Source organism: Fringilla coelebs (assembly GCF_963513975.1).
Source record: "Fringilla coelebs genome assembly, chromosome: 1".
In the NCBI taxonomy this organism is placed as follows: domain Eukaryota; kingdom Metazoa; phylum Chordata; class Aves; order Passeriformes; family Fringillidae; genus Fringilla; species Fringilla coelebs.
In genome coordinates this window covers 23,207,323-23,231,181 of record NC_140028.1, presented here as the reverse complement: position 1 = coordinate 23,231,181, position 23,859 = coordinate 23,207,323, and the positions used below count along the sequence as shown (strand labels likewise).

Sequence of the window (23,859 nt, the reverse complement as noted above, 5' to 3'; positions counted from 1 at the left end):
GCCGTGCCAGCCGCGCCCCGCCGCGCTCCGAGCCGAGCCGAGCCGAGCCGAGCCGAGCCGAGCCGGCCGTCGGGAGCGGCTGCAGAGCCCGCCGGCCCCGCCATGGGCTGCTCCAGCAGCGCCCGCAGCCGCCCCCAGGAGCCGCCGCCGCTGCCGGGTGAGCGGGGCGCGGGAGCCGGGCGGGGGGAGCCCCCAGAGCTCTTTGGGGATGCGGAGCCGCGCTGCTCTCAGGCTGCTCCCGTCCCGTCCCGTCCCGTCCCGCCGCGGGGAAGGCGCCGCGGGTGCGCGTCCACAGAAACCCCGCGGGGCCAGAAGCCCGTCGGGCTTGACTCTGCTTTTAATCCTGCCCGCGCAGTGGAGGCAACTGCGCCCCGTGAGCGATGGCTTCGAAACTGGTGTTTATTGTGAATGAATGCCTAAGTCCCTTCCACTCCGCTCCGCAGGCTTTTTTTTGGTTTGTTTGTTTAATTACCAGATACGTCCTCCTGTCGGTCTTTTTGTGTAGTACCTTGCCAGTCTAGTGCCCTTTCTTTCCTTCTGTAAAAGAATAATGAACCAGTAATATTTGACCCCGCTATCCTTCCTTTTTCTCACAAAATCCACCCCGCCATAGATAGTGTGCTACATCAGCAATGTTCCTGTGGCTTTAACTGGCTCGAGTCACAGCAGACTAATTTTGTGAGCAAGGTATATTTGCAGGATGTTCCATGAGAATATCCTTGCTATTCAGTAGAACTAAAACAAAACTTTGTTTCCATGTTTTCATCATATTTAGCTCTTTGCTCTGAGGAAGGTTTGGAAACACTTCTGTAAGAACCTGAATGCTGCAGTTACGGGAATTGTCCTCTCCAAAAACATACATCTCGAAGGCAGATCCAAAAAAGTTGTTTGCATTTCATTTACTGCATTTCTTTCCTATATTCTTGAGTTATGATCTGTTGTTGTTACTCTGCCTGCAGCATCCATGGTTTTTGCATGGGTTTGTATTCTGTTTGTCGTCTTGTGGTGCTGCGGCTTGTGACTGCAGAGAGGAGAGCAGGTTGTGGGCTGAGCATTGTCTGTGCCCCCACAGAGCCAGCACACATCTGCTGAAAGGATCAGGAGAAACCTCTTTATGCTGTACCTGCTGCCTCAGTCACCTGGTCAATGTACCAATTCTTCTGCCTTTCCATCCTCCACTAAATGACACCTGCACAGGAGCACTGAAGGGCTCAAAGAAACAGCAGAAGTAATTTATTCTGAGTATTTTAATTATTCTGGATAAAAGCATGTTCATGGCAGGATAGGTCATGAAATGTACTAAATACATACACTAATGTCAGGGCAAGGATGAAGTGCAGTTTGTAATTACAGCTGAAAGATCTGCATTATTTTGGCAATTACTAACCAGATATGTTAACAATTTGCTAATTTACTTTAACAAGAAAAGATAATTTGAAAAAAAACTTCTCTAAATAAATTAATAGAGGAAAATATTTCATTTTCTTCCATTAATGTGTAACTCATAAAACTTGGAGGCTTTTCCAAAAGGAAAGAAGGCAAAGAGAAAATACTGTAGCCATGGCCCACATACATGCACTGGGTTTTTCTTTGTTTCTCCAGCTAAGAGTCTGCAGCAGGGAAAATAAAAATTTTAAATTTAAAAATAAAACAAAACTATAAGGAATCCTAGGAATGCTGACTGCCACATGATGCTGATTTTTCTTGGGGATAAAGGTATTGAACAGATTACTGAGGATTTATTTTTTCCATATTAGGGAATTCTTTGCATTTCAGATGAGAGCACAGGAATGCTTCCAGGGTTTCCAGCAGTGCAGATCTTGTGTTGCACGGCAGTATTTTATAATCCAATTTATATAAAACATTTTGAGGTAGAGAGGGCTAGCTGGAAGTTACAGGGCTGATGCTTATAGGAGCTGCAGGAGATTCTTAGTAATAATACATTTGAATTGTTTCTTTTACTGCAAGCATGAATTAAAACTCTATATAACATGCCAATTTTCATGGTTCATTTGTTTCTGTCTGTAGGCTTTAAATGCTCTCTCCCTATCTGACACTGAGCAAGGTGACGGTGTGAAAAGTGTCTAAAGGGATGAAAAATAAAAATGTGAAAACATTGAATTTCTGGTTTCTGAGCATACATCACTTTTTAAATCACTGCTTAGAGTAGCTTAGCATTTACTCACTATTATTCTGATTTGGTATCTGTTTTACCTTGAGCTTCATTTTAGGAAAAGCAGTACCTTGAAGACAAGGTGTGATAGAGATCTAGAGTAAGCAACCAAGGAAATATATTTGCTGTTTCTCATAATGCAAGAACTGCCACTTGATGAAACAATCACAGCGGGCTTAAAACCAGCCCAGATGTGTTTTACAGGGGGTGTAAGTGGGCTGCAGCCCTCATTCCCATTGGAGACTCAGTGTAAACACATTGAAAAGGGGCTTTAACAGGTTGGCAGAGGAATTCCACGGACAGATTGACACTCAGCCCCACGGGCTGGGCTCTCTGCCCTTTCCCCTGCCCCTGGCAGCTGTCAGAAGCAGGGTCTTGCCCGGGGCAGGGGTGGAGTGGGGGGGTCTGTTGTCAGTCCTATAGCTGAGTTTGCCTCCTGTTGTTGGAGTTGCATTATAAATTACCATTCCATTGTGGATTTGGAGGGGTTGGTTGGAACTTGGATGGTTTGACAGTTCCTGGGACAAATGAGATTTTATCTGTCTCATAGTTGAAATTGCCTTCTGTCTGTCTCAGCAGTCCACATTCTCAGTTCTTGCTCTTCTTCTGGCTTAGCCATCCTTCCCTGGGTCTGTAGGCACATGCTGATGAGGCGACCCTTGCTGGGGAGCTGTCTTGTTTGAATGCCTCAAAAGAACTGTAAACTTACTTTAAGGGTGACATTATTCAAGCAGATGTTTTAAGAGAAGGGTGTACTACTTTTTTTCCCTGTTCATCTATGTCTATATGGACATATATAGATGTGTTCATCTGTGAACAGTATCATATGGTTCTGCTTACTGACTTTGACACTGCAATCATAATTTTCTCAGAAAATACAGTTTTCCCAGTTTGGTAATTATTATATAAACAGATTTCATGCTTGAATTACCAGGGGTTTCATCCTGACATCCTTTAGGAAAAGGTTAAGTACAAGATCCTGTCAAACTGAATTTCATTAGAATGTTCGTAAGTCAGTCTGATAGGTAGGTGTAGCTCATTTTGAGTCTTCAGCTTTTATCCTTAAATACCTGTCAAAGTAATTTTGTCAGTTCTTTATTCTTCAGTTCTTTATAAATTTTTTCTGCCAAAACCCATTGGTTTACTAGCCAATAAGCTGATGAAAGATGAAAGAAGTGGAAGTTTTAATTTGTTTAGGCTTCCTGTTGCTGATTTTTTTTTTTTTTTTTGGTTAGACAAATCATAGTATGAATCATAGTTTAGTACTGAAAAAGACAGACAAAGTGGTTTTTGTTTTAAGAGGTGAGCGCTGCTCGTCCTCTGGGCTTTCAGGCATTTTATTCAGTCCACTTGAAGGGACCACCAGAACTTCTCACACACACCCCAGGACAGCAGCTCCCTCACACTCCCCACATTGACTCTGTGCTTGGTTTGGGGCAGGAAAAGGTGCTTCCTTGCAGAGTCCCATCACCAGCAAACCACCTGCACACTGCAGATTGTAAATGTAAAATGTAATAGAACATTGACTTGCAAACAAGTCTGCTCTCTTCATATAAAAATTTATTGCATGCATCAAATTAAAACTTATTTTTAATGTAAGAGCAGCATCATCCTCTACTGGACATGTGTGGATATGTGCAGCAGACCTGTGAGGGAGTATTTTCCCTAACCAGGAGGGAGCTTTCTGTCAGGTACTGCTTGTGTGGTTCACTGTGGGTTTAGTAGTTATGCAGCTTATGTGCCCATTCACTAATTACTGTAATTCTCTTTTTCCTTTCCTTGCCCTGCTGTAACTAACAGCATCCTCAGGTGCAAACACCCTGACTGCAGATGACCATGGGACTGTAGCTGAGCAAACACAGCTGGAGCCAGCAGAGTGTGTGAGCCTTGCCTCGGAGGAGAGCAGCCCAGGCCAGCAGCTGCCGGGAGAGGAGGCTTCAGCCACGGTGCTGAGCGTGGAGGGGCAGCCAGAGTCGGTCAGTAAAAGGGAGGAGCCAGAGGGCACCGAGCCCCTGCCTGCAGGAGAGGAGGAGAGCCCTGCACTGCCCTCTGTGTGGCGAGAGGAGAGCCGGGGGCCTTCACCGCCAGCACCAGGAGAAGATGCTGGGGCACCATCTCCAGAACCAGCAGAGGACAGTGGGCTGGCAGAGGGCACTGACAGCTCTGTAGTGGAAGTCATGGAGAAAGTACATTTTACTGAAGAGGAGCACCTCGCTGAGGGTAATATTTGTGCTTTCATAAATTCAGGAGACCAAAATTTGCCTCCAGGGACTTCTGTGTGGGTCCTTTTGGCTTTACCAAGAGCCTCAAATGAGCTTCTGGAGTCAGAATTTGGTCCAGGGAGTCTGTACAATGCGAGGCATAGAAGAATGTGGCTGGGGAAGCCTCAGATTTACAAGTCCAAGCTGTAATAAATTTAATCAGCATTTCCACCTCTTCTATTTCATTTCATGTCCTTTTTGCTCTTAGCAGGTAAAATGTCCCACCTTACCCCTCATTTAAAACATTGTATATCTGGGTAGCTCAGACACATTCCTTAATATTTGCAAAGCCCAAGGCTCAAATACTTTGTCACATGTACTAAATATTAAATTATAAATTACTAATTATTAATTATGTGTCAACTGTCCTTGCACACATAAAGCTGGATGTAGAAGAAAAAGCATCTCTTTGATGAAGACTTGGCATTTCCAGCATCTCCAGTGTGTCCTAGAAGCTTGGCTACCAGACAAGAAGAATAGAAGTAGTAGTGGAGAGATATAGGGCTGTCTTTGCACCAATGCTTGGAGATGACTGGGTGGGGAAAGAGGCTGTGTGAGGAAGCAGTGGTGTCTGAGGTGATGGGATTTCCATGTGCTGTGGAGGGACCTTTAGCAGGAGGTGTGCTCCTTCCTGAAATTGCAGGCTGTGCTCCCCCTTGGCTTAGTGCCCAGAGGACATGGACTGCACTTGCAGAAGATGAGCACTTCACAGGAGGAATCAAATTTCTCCTAAAAGGTACAAAGTAGCTCAGTAAGGAATCAGATGCATTCCTGGGGTAGCTCTTCTTCAGGGAACAAGCAGGTGAAGCACATGAGGAGTATTTCTCTGCAGGGAGACATCCTCACTCCGCTTTGGCCTTGAAGAAGTGCGAGGTGCAGAAGGACTGATCCATGCAAAGTCCAGAGCCAGTTACACACACTGCCACTACTCCTGTGGCTTTGTGCTCTTTGTCTCTGAACTGGCTTTATGAATCTCATGCTTTGCTCATCCTCTGTAGCTGAGCATGGTTGTTGGATTGCTTTGTCCTCTTCTGTATCTCTTCATGAAAGAATTTTGTCCTCTACATAATCATCTATCCTTTGGAATAAAGCCTTGTTGTATGTAAGCAGTAAATGACAGGTTGCTCACCTGTTAAACACACATCCTGCCCAGCTGCAAACTCCAATTTCATTATTCACCATTTGTAAGCCTCAGGGCAGTGCCAGAGGCAGAGCAGCACACCCGGGACCTTGTGCTGTCATGTCTCATCAGTGCAAACGTTTACAGTTGTCTGTCTGTCTGAAGATGAATTGTGGGGCTTCTAGCACCAAGTGATGTGTGCAGGGCGAGTGAATGAAGCTTTTGGGGAAAAGAGCTTTGCTCCTATTATTTCCAAGGTAGAAGGAATACCTTAACTTGTGTGCACTCTCTTCCTCTCTTCTGATGAAGAAGGGATTTTCTATTTTAATGCTATGGTACATATGATACTTAGCATTTGTGTTGTTTTCCCTTTATGCTTCCATAGCTATGGGAGGAAATGAGTTAGGCAGCAGCTTCCTTGGGAAAGCAGGGTTCCAGACAGACTTGCATGTTACCATGTTTTCTATTTCTGTTTCTTTTCCAATTGCAAATAAAACTGCACATCTATGAAATAAAATCCAGAAAAAAATAATTTGAGCAGAAATATAGTCATTATTTCCTTTAGATACACCATCAAGGGGATTTTGTGAAAGCATTAGGAGAACTTCATGAGCATGAGGCAACCGTATTTCAGCTGGATGATGAAAAGTGTTTGTTTTCCTGTTTGTTCTCTCTGGCTTCATTCAGGGGGTACCTTGATAACAGGCATTGGAGAGCTTACAAAGCAAAATCAAGTTTACAGAAAGAAGCTGGGGCACTTGGTGCTTTTTTATAGTGGATCCTAATTCGATCTTCATGGTTACCATTCCCAGGTGAGACGGGAGAACAGGTGGAAACTGAGCTGCTCAGTGAGACAGTAAGTGAAGGGCCTGAAACAAAAGAAGAAGAAACAGGAGAAGCTGTGGATAGTGCAGCAGCGACAGAGATAGGTATGTTGACAGAGGAGGGAAGGGCCACATGGGTTATTGTTTTAGAGACAGCAAAGGCTGTCCTGTCCTTATTGAGTATATCTTGTTATTCCCCTGTAGGCATACAGCTGCTTTCTGCATTTTTACACAACAGAGTCAAAAATACTTTACAGTAAAAGACATTTTGGAAGCAGACAATTGGAAGTCATGCTTTTTACATGGGTCATCTTTATATAATACACGAGCCTTATCAGTGATAACTTTTCCCTCTTTGGGAAGAATGATAGACTGTAACATGCAGTCTTGGAAAATAAAAAACCTTTGTTAAAGTCATGACTCTGCTCATTATTATTTGCAGGCTTGTCTTTGTGAGCTAAGCCTCGATGCTGCTTTGTGATTTCCATTCTATGCCAGTCATTTTAGATCCCCTTGTTCTCCTTATCAGCTGAAATCAGCAGTGTGGTGCTGTGATGAAAGCACATTACACAGCAGATTCAGTCACATGGTGGGAAGGAAAAGTCACAGGCTAAATAAAGTTCTTCTGGAAAACTGTCACACCAGTGAAGAGAAAAATTCAAGGGGATAAGGTTATCTCTCTGGCAGACTTTGAGATTATGGTCAAAATTCTGTCACCACAGTCTTGCTAGAAAAGTTATTTTTATTTCTTCCTCCACATTCACTAAGAACCTCACACATAAGTCTACCATGCCCCAGAAGGCAGAATTAGAATCACAGAATCCTTGAGGTTGGAAAAAATCATTGAGTCCAACTGCTAACTCAGCCCTGCCAGGTCCATCACTAAATCTTGTTCCTAAGTGCTGCTTTCACGCGTTTTTTTTGGATGCCCCCAGGGATGGTGATTCCAGCACCACAGGTTACCCTATGGTATTGCTGGAATGTGGAAAAGGATGAGCAGGCAATGCAGCTCCCCCTTTTCCCCCAGCAAATGTTACTGCAATAGCTGGAATCACCTTCTCCCTCTCCCCTCCCTCCCAATCACTGGCGTACTTGGTCATGCTCAAAATCTCTCTGGGCTAGCAGGTATTTCTGTAATTCAGAGGGGAACAGCTTCAGCAGAAAGGGTGGCAGATACCTTACAGGAGTGGTCTTCATGACTTCTGGGGGAACCTGTTGCACCTTGGGTGAGCAGTCTTTGGTTCCTTCCCAATGCCAGTCTGTGTCACAGCCTTAGGGCAAGCAGCGTGTTGCACTGCTGCTTATGCTCCTGCCAGAGGGCTCAGGGAAATGGCTTTCAGCACAAGCACTGCAGTCTTAAGACAAGTAGGGTGGTGGTCAAGCAGTTTGGTCAAGGCTTATGTGCCTTTATGACCTTGTGATTACCCAGGTAAAATTAGATCAGCAGTGACAAAAAAAAAATGCTCACTTCCCTTTAATTTTCATGTTTGACAGTTGCTCATCTTTACAGATTGTTGCTTTATAAGCTAGCCCATGAAGACAAGCAGTTCTTGGCCACTGACAACTGTTCTTTTGCAGGATCTTTAAATTTATGCCAGATAGCCTTGCCTATGAAGTCAAAACAAATTTAATCAATCAATTTGTTTTTAATGTCTTAAAATTATGTCTTTTTTAAAAGCTCCTCTGCTTTTGCAGAGAATCAATTCTCTGTGCTGTGAATTCAGCAAAGCACTTAACTTGACTCTAGGAAACCTCAAAGAACATCATCTTGCTCCTGAAGAATAAGAGAATCATAGAAGGGCTTGGGTTGGAATGGACCTTAAAGATCACCTAGTTTCAACCCTCCTGCCATGGGCAGGGATGCCACCCATTAGATCAGGTTGGTCAGGGCTCCACCCAGCTTGGCCTTGAACATTTCCAGAAATTTCACCCAGTGATGATTACAGCTTTATTGAAATTCTTCCTGCATTTGCCTGCTTTGACAGTATTCTCCCCAACAGTTTTGTAAGGGAGCACAAAGAGCAGCTCTGCTTCTCTGTAATGCATTTCAGATGATGGGAGTGCACTGACCCAGCTCAGAGAACAGCTGCAGGCAAGAGGAGCAAACAATGCTAAGAAGGGAATAGTGACCATTTAAACCTGAGATTCTGTTGTGTAAGGGAGCAATTCTTCCATCTTGAAAGGATATTGAAGAAATAAAGCAAGATTCTGGGCAGGAAAGCAAGACTGCTCAAGGGAATGGAAAAATTCTTACTTTGAGAGACATCAAAAACATTCACAGCTTTGTCTCTAGGAGGGTATGACTAAGAGGATGCAAGCTGATCCTAGTTAAAAAAAAAATAGGGCTCTAAAGGTAGCTGAAGTCCACCTAAGAACAAGGGAATGCTCAGTAACATGCTAAGTGTGCTGAATTTAAAACCATTAAAGGGAGTTGGCTTTTTTCATGTTATATTAACAATCCTTTTAGTCACGGAGAATCACTGCAGTTGGGTGTCTTCCATTGGTCACCTTCATTCCCATGCAAAATTTCCCACCTTTCCCGTGTTCCTTACCCACCCCCATGGAACACCACAGCTCTGTGTGAGGAAGTCCCACACTGTTACATTCCCTACCCTTGCCAAGTCTTCTAGCTGGGAAAGGAGTACTTTGAGCTGGGATGGCCAGACATTGTGATTGCAGCACATCACCCCCTTGGGCACTGTCTTTTAGCTATCAGGTGAGCCCCAGGGCTTCTCAGCTGCTGATGGCTAACAGTAGCTTCAGGGACTGGACACAGTTCCTCAGCCATACTTTGTCATGGAATAGCTGAGGTAGAAAAATACCTCTGGAGCTTGTCTAGTCCTGCTCAAGCAGGAACAGGTTGTCCTGCTGGGTTTTGAATCTCCAGAGGTGGAGACTCCATCAATTGCGTGTAGCCTATTCCCATAACTTAACTGTCCTTACAGAAAAAAAAATAAAAATCTTCTATTTAAAGGTAACGAAATGCCTGCCTCTATGTCAAATCTGACTGGAAGGACGTAGTGATTTCAAAAGTTGTTAAGAGAAAAGGCAGCAGGGTGAGAAGGAGAAGGGACTGTAGCAGTGACTCACAGAGGTGATGTAAATGTCTGTGACAGGAGCTGTAACTGTGTATGAATGGGATGGGGGAAGAGGAAGCAGAACCAGTGGTTGTTTTTCGGTCCACACAGAACATTCTCACAGATTTGAGGGGCGAGCAGATATCCCCTCCATCCTGTGATACTTCCAGCAAACCTTCCCTTTGAGCTCCTGTCAGATTTAGTGAATATCAAGTTATACCTTCAATTAATTGCTAAATTAATTTTTTCCATGTGTTTCAGAGACAACTAATAACAAGGAATAGAAGCTATGTCTCAATGAACCTCCTCTTCTTGGGCCTGCTCTTCTGTTCACATGAATATTTTTAAATTTTATTGGGTTGGGAAAATATAAAGGTTTTTATGGATTGAACCACAAGCTACAGACACATGAATAGGAGGCATCAGAAAAAAGTTTTATATAATACAGATTTTTTGAAGTCAAGCTGCCAAGACTTCAAGTGTTTGAAACACCCAAATTTTCATCTCCCTGCCACAGAGTGCCTTCTATACACACCAGCATAATTTTTCAATGGCAGTGTGATCATTCCTTTTTCAATTAGGAGTTTTTCCCAGGTTCAGATTAACTGGCTTCAAATTGTTGAAACCTTCAACCAACATTATACAGCATGAAGAATAGAGTGTAGCTTTTTTTTCTTCAATTATTGTATGTAGGCAGGTCCTCTGAGTGCCTGGATTACCAATGTAGGCAGCTGCTGAAATGTACAGCATGTAGAGGACTGGAAGAAGAAATTTACCAAGCTCTAACTAAATGCAGAGGGGAGTTTTCCAGAAAATAGAAGATAACAGAGTGCAGCGTCCAGTGTGTGCTGCTCACTCCCCATTTTTAAACTCAAATTTATTGAAGGGATTGTAGTACAATACAGAGGGAATTTTTAATTGAGTGGGATGTTTTAGTTGCATAAATCCTAGAAGATAACTTCACAGCTGTTAACACTCATGGCCAATAATAACCTGTCTTTAGGTGTGTAGCTCTCCTCATATACAGTCGTGGCTTCTAAAATGGACTTCTAAGAGAGAAAATACAAACCTGTCTAAGAGACAAATATAAGCCTGCTCCCAAAGAAAAGGTTATCTATTATATTTCTCTAGCTAGCAGGGACTGTCTGGGTTCTTTTCCAAAATGCTAAATAATAATTTTGGAGATGAAGCTGAATGGCAATACTTTCAAACAAATTTCCTGTGAAAACAAGCCCTGGATAGGATTCGTGGTTTGGGTCAGATAGAGTAGAAATTTGTTCTGATGGTGAATGTTGTAGGATCACAGAATCAAGGAGGTTGGAAAACAGCTCTAAGTTACTTGAGTTCAAATGTTGACTGAAGACCACCTTGTCAACTAGACCATGGCAGTAAGTGCCACGTCCAGTCATTTCTCATCCAGGGATGGTGACTCCACCATCTCCCTGGGCAGTCCATTCCAATGTTTAAGAACCTTTTTGTGAAGAAATTCCTCCTGATGTTCAACCTGAACCTCTGCTGGCACAGCTTGAGGCTATATCCTGTGCAAAGGGACTCTATATAACACATTGCTGGGGACTGTGTTTGCAAGATCTCTGGCATAAGGATGTAGGACATGGAGAAATGGTCAGTTACCAAAAAATGGCAAGCACAATATTGCTCTTTTATTAGCTTTATTGTATAATAGGACTTAACAAAAATCCTAACTGTCAGCAGCAAATTACACAAATACCCTCTAAGAGATAATTTCATACTGCAAGTACATGTTTGACTCCAGCTGACTCTGATTTGTACTAAATAATCTAATTGATATCCTTGGCCTATTAACCTTTTTTTAAGCTGATAGTTCTTGGCTGTATCACTAAATCTAAGGTTTTCTCCTTAGCAGCATTCTTATGAACTTGTCAGTTTCATTTAATGTCAACTTCCTGTAGGCAACACCACAAACTTTTAAAACCCAAATGCATACCTTTTTCTTAGGGAATTTTTGCTAGGTGGATGTCACTTTTAATTTATTTTTTAGTTTTTCTAGCCTTCTGCAATAGAGAAGCTAAAATGAGCTGCTAGTTCTGTTAAAAAATCTATTGACATTGTGACAAGTGAGTATCAAAAATTCAAACAGAAGTAGTCAAAGTTTTTATCCACATACTCAAACCATTCCATGAAAAGAAGCCATGAAAAACAACACCATGCACTTTCAAGAGCTGAGGAGTAGGGGAACAGGTACTGAGCAGAATGAGATCACCCCAAAGTGACACGGAACTGGGCTAGGTGTACAGCCATGTTCCAGGATGCCCCAAGCACTTCCATCTTCAGCTGCATCTCATGGCTGATTTCCTCCTGTGAGCTGGGAATTAAATTCAGCCACGAGCACATGTGCCAGCACAGCCCCACTCCAAAACACAGATTAAATCGGCAGAGACAGGCTGCCTACTGGCAAGATCATGAACTGCAGTCTGGCAAGCATTAAACTGTTTTTAAGCATAAACCAAGAGCTCTGGGACAGAGATCAGTAGTATTCATAGCAACAGAGGAGACTGCCCTTGGAAATAAAACGTGAAGATACAAGGGAGTCAAATTGACCTGTTCACTTCAGAGTCACTCTTTCTACCACTGCTGTAACAAGGAAGACAGGTGACTTGGTGGGTTCTTCCTCACTGTTCAGCTTCTTCAGGCCATTAAGCAATGCAGATGAAAACAAGAGGAATATAAACCAGGCAGTGACTAAACAGTAGCAGTCGTTCTCAATCAGCTTCATCCTTACATAGTCTATAATCACAACAGGCAAATTTTCTTTTTCCTTTCCTGAAGAGGAAGCATGCTTGATACTATGTTAAACATGAAAAGTTAAATCACCTAAATTATCAAAATGTGCTTGCTAGAAAAATGCTGAACACTCCTGCCCTGAGAAATACGACATCCTTACCATGCAAATTTAATTGGTTTGTCAAAGAGCTTTCTCCTGTTAAAGGCTGGGAAAAGGAGGATATGCTGCAATATTTGTGTTTATAGGATACACCCCCAGATCTTAAGCAACATGTTTTTTTTTTTAAATGCAGTCAAGCATTTTTGATGATTGTTTTGTATTTTATCAAAAGCTAAATGATCTTCAGCCCTCAACTTCATGCAAGGTAGATGTAACCATTTCTCACAGAAGGTAGTGCTGGGCAGTGCACTTGGAAGAACAAACTTAATTTCAAAGCTAACAAGAAAGTTCTGGTAGAAATTTTTTTCTAATTACCAATAAACACAGCCCTAGAGGAGGTTAAATGTGCACCTGGTCAGCTCTGTGCAGACACATTCACACACTGTAGGGTCTCAGAAGATCCCTGCCCATCTGGCTGGCTGGGGTTGGCTCTTTCACTCAATGAGGAACTGCTTTTAGGTAAACACTGCAGCAAGAGCAAGTGCTGGTAGAAGACAATTGGGGCAGTTTGTGTGGTTTAAAAGAACACAGTTTCATTAAAACTAGGTACTGATTTTTAAAAATTTTTTTTCATTGTTTAATCTGTAGAGAATATAATCATTTAAAGAAGAAAGAGTCAAACACCTAATAAGGCCATACACATTTCAGTACTTTATACATTGCTTTACTTTCACACAAAGAGAAGAGGCGTTTTGATGTGCTTTTTTAGTTATGTGGGATAGAAACAGATTTTAAATGCCGAAGTCAGGATGCCGCAAGATGAATTGCAACTTTGTATTTTGCATGCAGCTCAGTCTAGCAAAGGAAAAAAAAAAAAACAAAACCCTGTTTTTAACATACCTCTATTTAAAACTGGATTTGTTAAATGTCTTTGTACTCAGTAGTTTGCAAATTAAGACCCAAGAGATAGGCTTTTCGTATTGCAGTATCATGGCTGTTGGCCTTTTTGTTTTAAAGAACAGAATCAAGTAATATAACTCTGATTAAATAAAATAAATGCTTTACACTTCTCTGTGGAAGGCTGATTTTTTTATTTTGAAAACTACTATGTTAGTGCTGTAAATAACAGTTAATTTCAGTTATTCTACACTTCCTGCACCAGAAGAATACATATCAAGAAAATTTATCGAATGGCTTTGATTTAAACATATAGTCTAAAAACTACAACTGTGTTTACCTGAAGAATCATTAAGCTAAAAGGGAATTTCTGTTCCTGAGTTTTTGCAGAATGGCACCTATTTACTGATAAAAACACTTAATGGAAGCAATGTGTTCTGCCTTGTTAGCTGCTTCCAGCATGGAACTTTTTCCAGGTGTTTCATTTACATCTCAGTCTCAGACTGTCCCTCACTGTGGAGAGCAAGGTGTATTCACTCTCCTAGCACCGAAATCCCAAGGAGCGCTCTAATGGACTTTCACCGGCCAACGCACGAGTCAGCGCGCACACAAATACCGCACCCGCCACCTAGCGCTGGGCACAAAGGCTGCGGGACACGGACAGGAAGGCAGCGAGCAGCAAGGAGGGATAACCACTGTGGTTATAAAAGGCTCAACACAGCTCAAATCAACTGATTTACAGTGAACTTGAACTAAATCTACAAATCAGTGAAATAGATCCCAACTAAGTCATTACACCCAAACAAAGAGAAACCTAAATATAAATTAGGAATTAAACTCCATTTAAAAGTTTAAATGTAAGTCCATTAAATTACATTATTTTTAATTATTATTAATTGACAAAATGAAGGAACATCTGCTTTGGGTTTCCGAGAAAGTCATTGCCATATTAGTTAGTGTTAACTCCTTCCTAACACATCTGACCATGTGTTTTCTTAGGTGAGATTGCTTATGGAGTCAGAGCTACAGAGCATAAGATGCCTTATTAGTACAGCCAAGGAGACACAACAAGAACAGCAGCAAAAACTAATCAAAGTTAATGTATGGGAAGTTTATTTAGAGAAAAGTCAGGCATTTTTCAAAGGCTGCTTGGAAGTTTGCTGTTTGAAATAACAAAGACATTATCTTGCTTCTAATAAAACTAATTATCTCCCAAAGAAAGCAAGGGAATACTATAAAAAAATCCTTATATCTGCACATATTTTCTGTGACAACCTTATTAGGAATCTTTTTTCTATAATGGTACAATTTATAAGCTCAGGGAAAATAAGGAATGGCTGTTTCACATCAAATCTAGGACTAGTAAGTAGGGCTGACTGTTCTCACAGTATCAATTTCTACTTGAGAGAAGATCAATACAGAGGGATGGGATAAGTTACTAGCATCACCAGTTGGATTTCTCAATAGTGCTTAATCACCCCATCAAACCAATGCTTCTGACCTTAATGGCAGAGGAAAAAAATCACAAGAACTGTAATGATGCTAGCTGAAAGCTTCCTGTCCTGGAGAATTTAATCCTTAGCTGTTAGGATGTAGATAATAAGCCTATTATTTTGGTTCAGATTTGCTTTTGAATAAGAAAGCTGGAGACTTTTTTTGTAATGGAGTATCAAACCACAATCAGGAAAAGAAAAGTTTGTTCCCATAATAGACAAGCACATTTTTGCAGTTGCAATTTTATTTTATTCTCATTAAGCATTTTTAAATTTTTTTTGGTTTTTTAAAATCAAAACAGTCAAAGTTGAATTGCTATGAAAAAGGTCATGAGAAAGGTTAGACATAGATATTCATTTTCATCTGATTTATAAAGGTACCACTTTACTTCAGAAAATTTTTTGAAATTAATATTAACTTGGTTAAGCAGTTGCTTACATATGAAAAAATCTGAGTCCAACAGTAATCTATTATGTAAAGAAAGAGGTTAAAAAAAATCAGAAGCAAATACAGTAAAAAATTCCTCAGAAGTGAAGATGTATGCTAAGCAATTCAAGTGTTCTGTTTTCTCCTTTCTGTCATTTTTTTCTGATTTAAAATTTTTACTAAAGACCTACTATTACAAATCAGTATGGTTTCCCATGTCCAGATCACCCATAGTGTAACTCTAATACATTCACCCAGGTATGTACCTTAGTACCTGGATATCCAGTCACCTCCTCAAAGGGCAGGTCCTGTCCTGCAATCTGGCTCAGCTGATTTTAGCAGGACTCAGGCACTTTTCAGGGTTTGGCAGTAGAGAACTCACTGTAAGTCCTGAAGAAAGCACCTTTCCTCAGTAAGTTTACTGATTTCAGCTGTGTGTAACTGCTGTTAGTCAGCTGTAGGAATTGGATATAAGGGAGAAGTGTTAACTAAATCTAAAACTGCCATTGTAAGATATCCAGTCTCTACTTATAGTCATGCTGAAGCATCTTGGAGAGGTCCTTGAATGGCAATAGCTTCAATCTCAACTCTGGCCCCCTGTGACAAAACAATGAAGAAGCATATTAGGAATTTAATGTATCTATTTTATGAAGCAATTGGATGAACAATACAACTTCATAAAAAACAGAGCGACATTTGAGAGAGATTATATTTCTGACAGTTGTATTACTGATTTAGCAATGTTCAGAAATACTGTAAATTCAATTTATTCTTACTCAAGTATCATAACACCTTATTTCTAATGTTTTATCTATTTTCCACCATAAAAAAATCTGTATCTCATATTCAGATCTCTGACAATGTGTGGGAATAACAATGGTATACTTCGAAAAGAAACTAATTAAGAGTCTTTATTAAAATAATTGCAATCAAAGCTATTTCAGAATTTGAAAAGCTGTCAGAATGCTTCAGTAGTATTCCAGAAAATGTTGGGGTTTTTTGTAGATAGAAAAGTGACACTTACTTTGGGCAAAGCAGCAACTTGATAGGCTGCTCTGGCTGGAAAGTTTGCCTTGAAAACTGTAATTTAAACAGAAACATCCAGTAATCACTAACCTTGGCTTGATAAAACACAGTTCAAAGTAATCTGTACAAAATGAAATCATTGGAACAGTTTCAGGGTCAAGGCTACAAGACTTCTATGCCAGCTATCATTTCCCCCTTTTTTTTTTTTTTTTGTTTTAGTGACTGACTGCTCTCAATCTCAGCAAGCCACCGCTCATCCCCAAGCAGTCAGCTGCAGTTGTGACCTGGTGGTGCATGATAACCTGTATTCTGCTGACACTGCAGGGCCTTCACACCAACTTGGCTGAAAAAGGATGATTACATCAGAATGGTGATCATCCAGTTTCAAACACCAGGGAGTGGGAGATGGCTCTTTCACAGAAGGAACAGGAGAGAGACACAGGCCCCTGCCAGAAGAGTCACGAGCAAAGATCCCAGATTCACATAAAGTCACCAGGAGTCCAACCTTACTGATATCAAAGACAACAGAGGAAAAGTAGGGCTGTGACTTATTCCTCTGTGCCCATTTAGACCTGACAATCAGGGATATAAGAATGGGGTAAGGCATGGGGAAGGGTACTGGTAAAGATATAAGAGCTGAATTTCTAGAATATGAGAATAGTTCAGGTTGGAAGGAACCTTTAAAGATCACATAGTCCAATTCACCACCATGCCACAGCCAAGAACATCTTTCACTGTATCAGATTGCTCAAAGTCCCGGCCAAGCTGACTGAACACTTCCAAGAGATTTGCATAATGAAATCAAAGTTTTACTAGTGACAATTACCACAAAACTGTTAGTAATGGAAATGTAGGGGTCCTGCATTGAGATAATAACTCACAATGAGAGAGCAGCAACTGTTTTCTCAAACTCCAGGCTGGAGGTAACAAGTAACTAAGCATGCAGCTGGTCTGGTTTTACCCTGCTTAAGCACACACACCCCCCAGTACATTTTGACAAGTAGGAGACTGCCGTTACTTGCTTATCAATGAGGCTTCATTCAAGACCAGATGTTGCTATCTAATTAAAAGCCAAAGCTATATAAATAAGGAGTTCATGCAAATGGTCCCAAATTATTCTGCACAACATGGCTCGTTGGAATCACCCATTTCAGGCTACATTCACTTTTGCTGACTAAGCATTGTTCTCTTTTTTTTTCAAGGGGAGCAGCATGGCTCATCCTTGTATAAAGAACGAGCCCTGTCCCATAACAATGAGCCTCAAATTGTTCAAAGATACAGACTTTAAAGAAATGGAGATATAAAATCTGAAATTCAGCATTGGAGGCTGCCTACAGTACAATTACAGCCAGGACAGCAGAACATCAAGCAAGGTAAGAGGCAAAGAAGATCAACCTGTAGGGGTAGCAGGAGCTGATCTTCACAGAACAGTGAGTTAGTGGGGTGGTAGAACACAAATCAACAGGAAATTAGGCTCTGCTTGATCTGATACTTGAAAATGAATTTTTAAAAAAATTTCTACAGGAATTTCAAAGAATATATGGAACTACATCATCTGAGTCATTAAAACACTTTGACTACCATGAACATAATTTGTTCCACAAGCCATAATGGTAAAACACAAGTAAAATATCTACTTACATTGTTTGTAAACATCATTAATATCATTGTAGTCCTTCATGTCTGCCATCAAAACTGTAGTCTTCACAACTAGAAATTATGTAAGTGCAATTATTTTAGACCTCTGATTTGCATTAAAAAAATTGAAAAACTTTAGTGCATTTCTTGCTTTTATTTAATACAATTCTCTCAAGTATTCTAAACATTTTGAAAAGTTTTGCAGATACTGACCATTAGAGCTACTGACCATTAGAGCTACAAAGGAACCACCTAAAAAATCTGAGCACCTAGTATGTAATAAAACTTTAAGGAATTAAGCCATTCCTGACTAGCTCTGAAAATGCCAAATTCTCCCAAGAGGCACTGAACTGATAAGCAGATCAAATAAAACAGCTGTTGTAAGCCAGCTGCTGGCAATAACTTACATATAATATCTGCTGCCAGAAAAGAAAGTTCATGGAAGGTCTGAAAATATAGTCTGTGTTAGAAGGACTCCCAGGACTGCCTAAGCCAGCATTAATCCTGGTGTGGCTCCACCAGTAGAGTCCTCCACCCAAAAAGTATTGAGAGTGTCTAGAATACTAACAGCACAGATACAAACCTGCTTTCACCTGGAGCAAAGCCTAGGACGCTTAAAATGTCTGTAGTCACTGCAAGATTATCTGCACCTGAGCTTCTCCAGTTGGAATTAAAATATTAGTACCATTCCAGAAATTTTTGGTGAAAGACAGCGTTCCGTTGATACCCATTGCAAAAACTTGCATGTAGATTAATTTCTTTTATTTTTTAACCTAAATTCACAATTTCTTCTGTTTCTTCCAGCTATTAGTAACAATTGAATGCTCAGCAAATGGCTTTTTTCTTTTCTTAAGGTCACTTGATTTTTTTAATATTTTAATTCAGGTAAAAACAACCATCTGTTTGCCACAGTCACAGCAGCACTTACCATTGCCATAGTCACAGCCTGCAGCTTTCAGGATTTCTCCCATGTTTTTTAGAGCCTAAAGAAAAAATGAAACAAAAATCTTTTAGCTATCAGCTGGGTCATAGTTATGTAAGTATGTAAATACAACTTGTGACTTGGCTGAAGTTTTACTGTTCAACCAGCAAAACCTCAACTGTCAAAAAATGACTGACTTAAATAAAAATTGATAAAGGGGAGCATGTAATAAATATGAAACCATCCATTCATTAGATGTAAATGCATGATGCACCTCCATCTCATCCTATTATCTCACTCCACCTCTTTGCTGCTGGGGAAGTAAAACTTTCCCCGACTCAAGCCAGGGTTTTTATCGGGGTGGGGACCTTTGCTTCAAACACTGATTCTTTCATACCTTCCTACATGAAACAGATTTCTAGCCTGACCTCCATGTTTTCCAAGTTGTTGGAAAAATGACAGCATTAGTTAAGATGGAGTGACTTCCTCCCACTTGTCCCCCATGTGGAGGATGTGACGTGCTCTCTATCCTCCTCAGTTTCTCACAATTCCACGTTGAATTAGACACATGCCAACTCCATTACAAGTTCACTGCTGGAAGACTTCTTACCTGCTTGGCTTCCTCCTTTGCCCCTCCAGAGACAAGCTGCCCAGTGGAAGGCTCCAGCCCTATCTGCCCTGCAATGTACATTGTCCGGTCCACCAGCACGGCTTGGCTGAAAGCACAAGTGGCATTTTAGGCCTAATGTTCCCCCACAAAAACATTTCAAATTTCAAATCCAAAAGCACATTTCAAAATTTCTACAGTACTTTATAATGTATCAGAAAGAAGACAGGTTATGCACATGCAAGTCTGTACATGCAGCCATACATCAACCTGCTTATGCTTTTGAAGAGCTGGGATTACACCATCTAAGCTCTGCCCTTGAGGAGATAAACCCTGTTTCTTGCAAAAGCACAAGGTGTGAATGCAGTAACACAACACTAGACTGAGCTACAGGTTTCACACAGCAGATAGCACAGAGGGAAGGCAGAGTAAATAAAAACATATTTTGCACCTGCCCAGATAAATATTCCATCCCTGTTTGAAAAGCAGACAATACCTTTCAGCTGCAGAGCAAGGAAGGAAAAAAAAAAAAAAAGAAACATCAAAAGAGATTTAACATTTTTCTTCTTAAACAGGCACTATGATAATGAGTTACAGCTGTGAGGTGACCCTGCACCCTAATTCTCCTGTAGTATTCCTCCAGAGTAATGAATTTGGCCAGTCAGCAAAATGCCTTGATAACTTCATCCCCAGAACAATCACTCTCCTCTCACCAAATAACCTGAGTGACTTCTTGGCTGGGTTAATTCCAAAGAATCAAAAATTCAAACTATTTGCAGAACATTTATATAAAAATATGAAGTGTGCTTTTGCTGAAGTTGAGTCGGCAATTATTAAGGTCTCTACTACAAAGAGGTTAAAAGTTGAAAACAAAGATTTAAACTATCTAGCAAACATTATACAAGAGACACAATTTAATAATCTTCAACCATTAATTAAAATATTTTGTGAAGAAATTATAGAAAGATTCTTTTGGAAGTGCTTATGGCGTGTCAACACCGTTTTTCATATCTCTTCTCATTCCATAAGAAAATGCATTGCTTTGACCATTCCACAACTCTCTCAAGCCACACAAACTAGAGTTAGGCACCTCCCTGAAGTATCTGAAATAGGAGGTTTGCTTCCCTTTAATGTCAATGGAAAAAGAGGGACATATTCAGAGAATATTTTCAGTACATCTCTCAGCTGAGATTCACTCAGTTGGATTGTCTTAATCCATTCACCTCACAAGGGACCAACCTAATCTGGGGATTCAGTCAATTGATCAGGGTTAGGCAGTTTGAACAATGCCATCATTCCCATCTTTCCTTTTACACCTGTCCTACATTCTCCTGTAATTTCATACAGGGGAAAAAGCAGCCAGTAACCATATCTCAGATATGGTAAACTATCTTACATGTGGATTATTTTTTCTGTCATCAACTAACAAAACTGGAGTAAATCACAAAACTACACCATACAAAGAGAAACCAGTGAATAGTTTTCTAGCTGACATAGTCTTGTTGATAGAAATGTGTGCATGTAGACACAGGCTTCTTTAATTTTCTATCCTACGATGCCTGCTGTTGAGGGAGGCCCTCAGAGCACAAACTTCTGTTTCTGTTTGAAGCACAGAGACCTGTGCACCAAGAAGGTATGGGCTCTCCACTATAAGAGATTGTCTTGTACTGCTTATCACAAAGCAAATGACAGTGAAATGTTTATCTCAACAGAGATCTTCTGAGAGTCCTAAATTATGAATAACTTGGGAAAGAACAAGCTGAAGCCTTCTGATACCACTGCCAGATCAACATTTGCAGCAGCCTTATTGGGTCTGCTCAGCTTCCTCCTCTTGGTGTGCTCACCAATGGAATCCTCCATTCACTGAGACAAGGAACAATTTACCAGCCAGGGAGTACACTTGCACTGCACTCAAATGCACGAGTGCAGCTAAGGGAAACTTCAACTCCACAAACCCCAATCGTTCCTTAACTGCAGATGCACCTCGTAACTAGGGCCAATCAGCTACTCATTAATCAGCAGGGATGTGAATGTGTGTCTAAAGTCAGTCAGGCTTCAGTGTACCTAAATGCATCACTGGGCAGACACTGTGACCTCAGAACAATGCTGTCTGTCAGAGAGATGGTGTTAGGAACCATGCTCTTTGTTAATCAGGTCTTCTATACACAAATGTTTGTGGATTAATATAAGAACAGTAGCCTTTAAAAGGTTAATAACATTAATGAGATATATAGAACCACACACAGATATGTGTCTTTTTACCTATCTACCTATCTCAAGGTACTGGCAAATGGATGCAGTAAAGGAAATAGAAAAATACAGTAAAAATAGGTCACCAAAAAGCATATTGAAGGGCTGTAGCAGAACCAGGAACACAGCTCATTCATCCCAATCCTTCATTCCACATTAAGTTCTCATTGCTGTGTAACCAAGCTCAGACCTCACAGCAGAGTTGTGGCAGTTATTTCTTGTGCAACTTCTGCTCTCTGGACTTTGACAAGTTTACTAAAATCTGATAAACTAAGTTAGTGATAAACTTATTGATGTTAGACCCACCATACATTTAACAGGCTGCACAATCAGCAGTATTTCACCAAAATAAGCATAACATTTTGGAGTGGAAAGCCATGTTGAAGGCTGGGACAGTGGTGTGTGCATGTGGACAAAGAATTGTTGCCTTCCCATGTCTTAGATGTTCTCCTTATGCCAAGCAATGCCAGGCCCCTGGCTGCAATCCACCAATAGTTTATTGTTTACAGAAGTTAACCTTCACGTTATGTCTCTCTGCTTCTACACTTTGTATTTTTCCATCTTTATAATGCCTATAAGAAATACAGTTTGAAGCTTAGAAAGCTCAGGACACAAAGCAATGCAGACAAAAATGCACCTGGAAGACACAAAGATGCTATTGTGAACACAAAGCCTGAATACAGAATTAAACATTCTTAGAAAACATCCTGGTAAAAACCCTTTAGTACTTTAGCTATGAAAATCTACTATACTGACTGAACATTTTTTCATATCCAAATTGCAAAGAGAAACCTTTCTCCAATTAAAACTGGGATTTTTCTTTATTTCAATTATATGCATAAGTGCTACAGCAACATACTTGCAAAAATGTTGAACATCTTACATATTTTTAGAGCAGTTAAGTTTTCAGTCTGAAAAACATTTATAACTGTTCAAAATAAGAAAGAATTTTCAACTCCCAGGCATTGAATTCTCCATCTAACCAAGCTCACCCTGGATTGGGTTCAGCCTTCACTCTGTATCATCTGCATAGTCAGCACCTCTAGCTTCCCTGCACACCATGTTTGTCTCTAGCCAAGCACTTCTTTCTGGAGAACAATCATTCTTCTTTGTTTTTTGTTTTTTTTTTTTTTTCATTCACTCCTTACCACTAATTCCAGAATTATTTTCCCAAACTAACTTTTTGAACTATCCCTCCTCCCCCTATCAGGCTGCAGTTTGCCATGGCACCACAGCCCCACTGGTGCTTTGGGACTCCAGGTGTGCCCCGGGGTTACTGGGGGAGGGGGTACCAGGACTGGCCCCTGCCCTTACCTCAGCCCCAGGCCTGCCTGGCAGACCCCAACATACAGGGACCTGCCAAAACCCTGCCAGCAAAACCTGCTCCTGCACCTCCTGAGAGACCTCCTGCTTCCAAAATCACAGAATTGTTAGGGCTGGAAGGGTCCTCTGGAGATCACTCAGTCCAACCCCCCCGGACTGTGAGACCTGGAGCAGGTTACACAGGAACACATCCAGGTGGGTTTGGAATGTCCCCAGAGAGGGACACGCTACAGCTTCCCTGGGCAGCCTGTTCCAATGCTCTGCCACTCTCAATGTAAAGAAATTCATCCTCATGTAGAACTGAAACTTCTTAGGTTCTTGTTTGTGGCCATTGACCTTTGTCCTGTCAATGGGCACCACTGAAAACAGTCTGGCACTGTCACCTTGGCACCTGCATTTGAGGTATTTATAGGTGTGGGTGCGATCCCCTCTCAGTCTTCTCCAGACTAAACAGGCCCAGCTCCCCCCGTCTCTCCTCAGATGCTCCAGACCCCACATCATCTTTGTACCCCTCTGCTGACCCTCTCCAGTAGCTCCTTGTCTTTCTTGTACTGAGGAGCCCAGAACTGGGCACAGCTCTCCAGATGTGGCCTCACTAGGGCTGAGCAGAGGGGCAGGATCACCTCCCTCGACCTGCTGGCCACTGCTCCCGATGCAGCCCAGGAAAGCATTGGCTCTGCCGGCTCATGGCCAACTTGTTATGCACCAAGACTCTCAGATCTTTCTGAGCTAAGGCATTACCTGTAGGGACCCAGAGCAGGGGCCTTAGTAGTGCTGATTATTTTCTTCACGAGCGAGGCCATGACTGGAACTGGTCCCGAAGCTGCAGTAACTGCTGGGGCCTCCCCTCCTGCACTCCCTCCCCTTAGCGTTCCGACAGAGCACGCCCCGCCCACCACCACCACCCGCGGGGCCTCTGGGAAATGTAGTCCTTCAGCCTTGTGCCGCGGCGTGCTCA

At 41.5% G+C, this 23,859-nt stretch overlaps 1 protein-coding gene across 1 annotated transcript; it reads right to left on the bottom strand.

Annotated features, from left to right (window-relative positions):
- Nucleotides 1-14,968: 14,968 nt before the first annotated feature.
- Nucleotides 14,969-23,749, bottom strand: RIDA (reactive intermediate imine deaminase A). Its single transcript, XM_084203483.1, has 6 exons — nucleotides 23,643-23,749; nucleotides 19,332-19,437; nucleotides 18,728-18,782; nucleotides 17,803-17,871; nucleotides 16,160-16,215; nucleotides 14,969-15,732 (listed from the first exon to the last, which is right to left on the bottom strand). The coding sequence occupies exons 1-6, from the start codon at nucleotides 23,702-23,704 to the stop codon at nucleotides 15,670-15,672; spliced, it is 411 nt and encodes a 136-aa protein (XP_084059609.1). The 5' UTR covers nucleotides 23,705-23,749; the 3' UTR covers nucleotides 14,969-15,669.
- Nucleotides 23,750-23,859: the final 110 nt, after the last annotated feature.

What these genes read in the sequence shown, in the direction of transcription:
- RIDA (XM_084203483.1), bottom strand. Translation starts at nt 23,704, where the DNA reads ATGGCCTCGCTCGTGAAGAAAATAATCAGCACTACTAAGGCCCCTGCT. An exon ending in CAAAGGAGGAAGCCAAGCAG is followed by an intron (nt 18,783 to 19,331) that starts GTAAGAAGTCTT and finishes TTTTTTCTTTAG; the next exon opens with GCTCTAAAAAACATGGGAGA. An exon ending in AGGCTGTGACTATGGCAATG is followed by an intron (nt 17,872 to 18,727) that starts GTAAGTGCTGCT and finishes CATAATTTCTAG; the next exon opens with TTGTGAAGACTACAGTTTTG.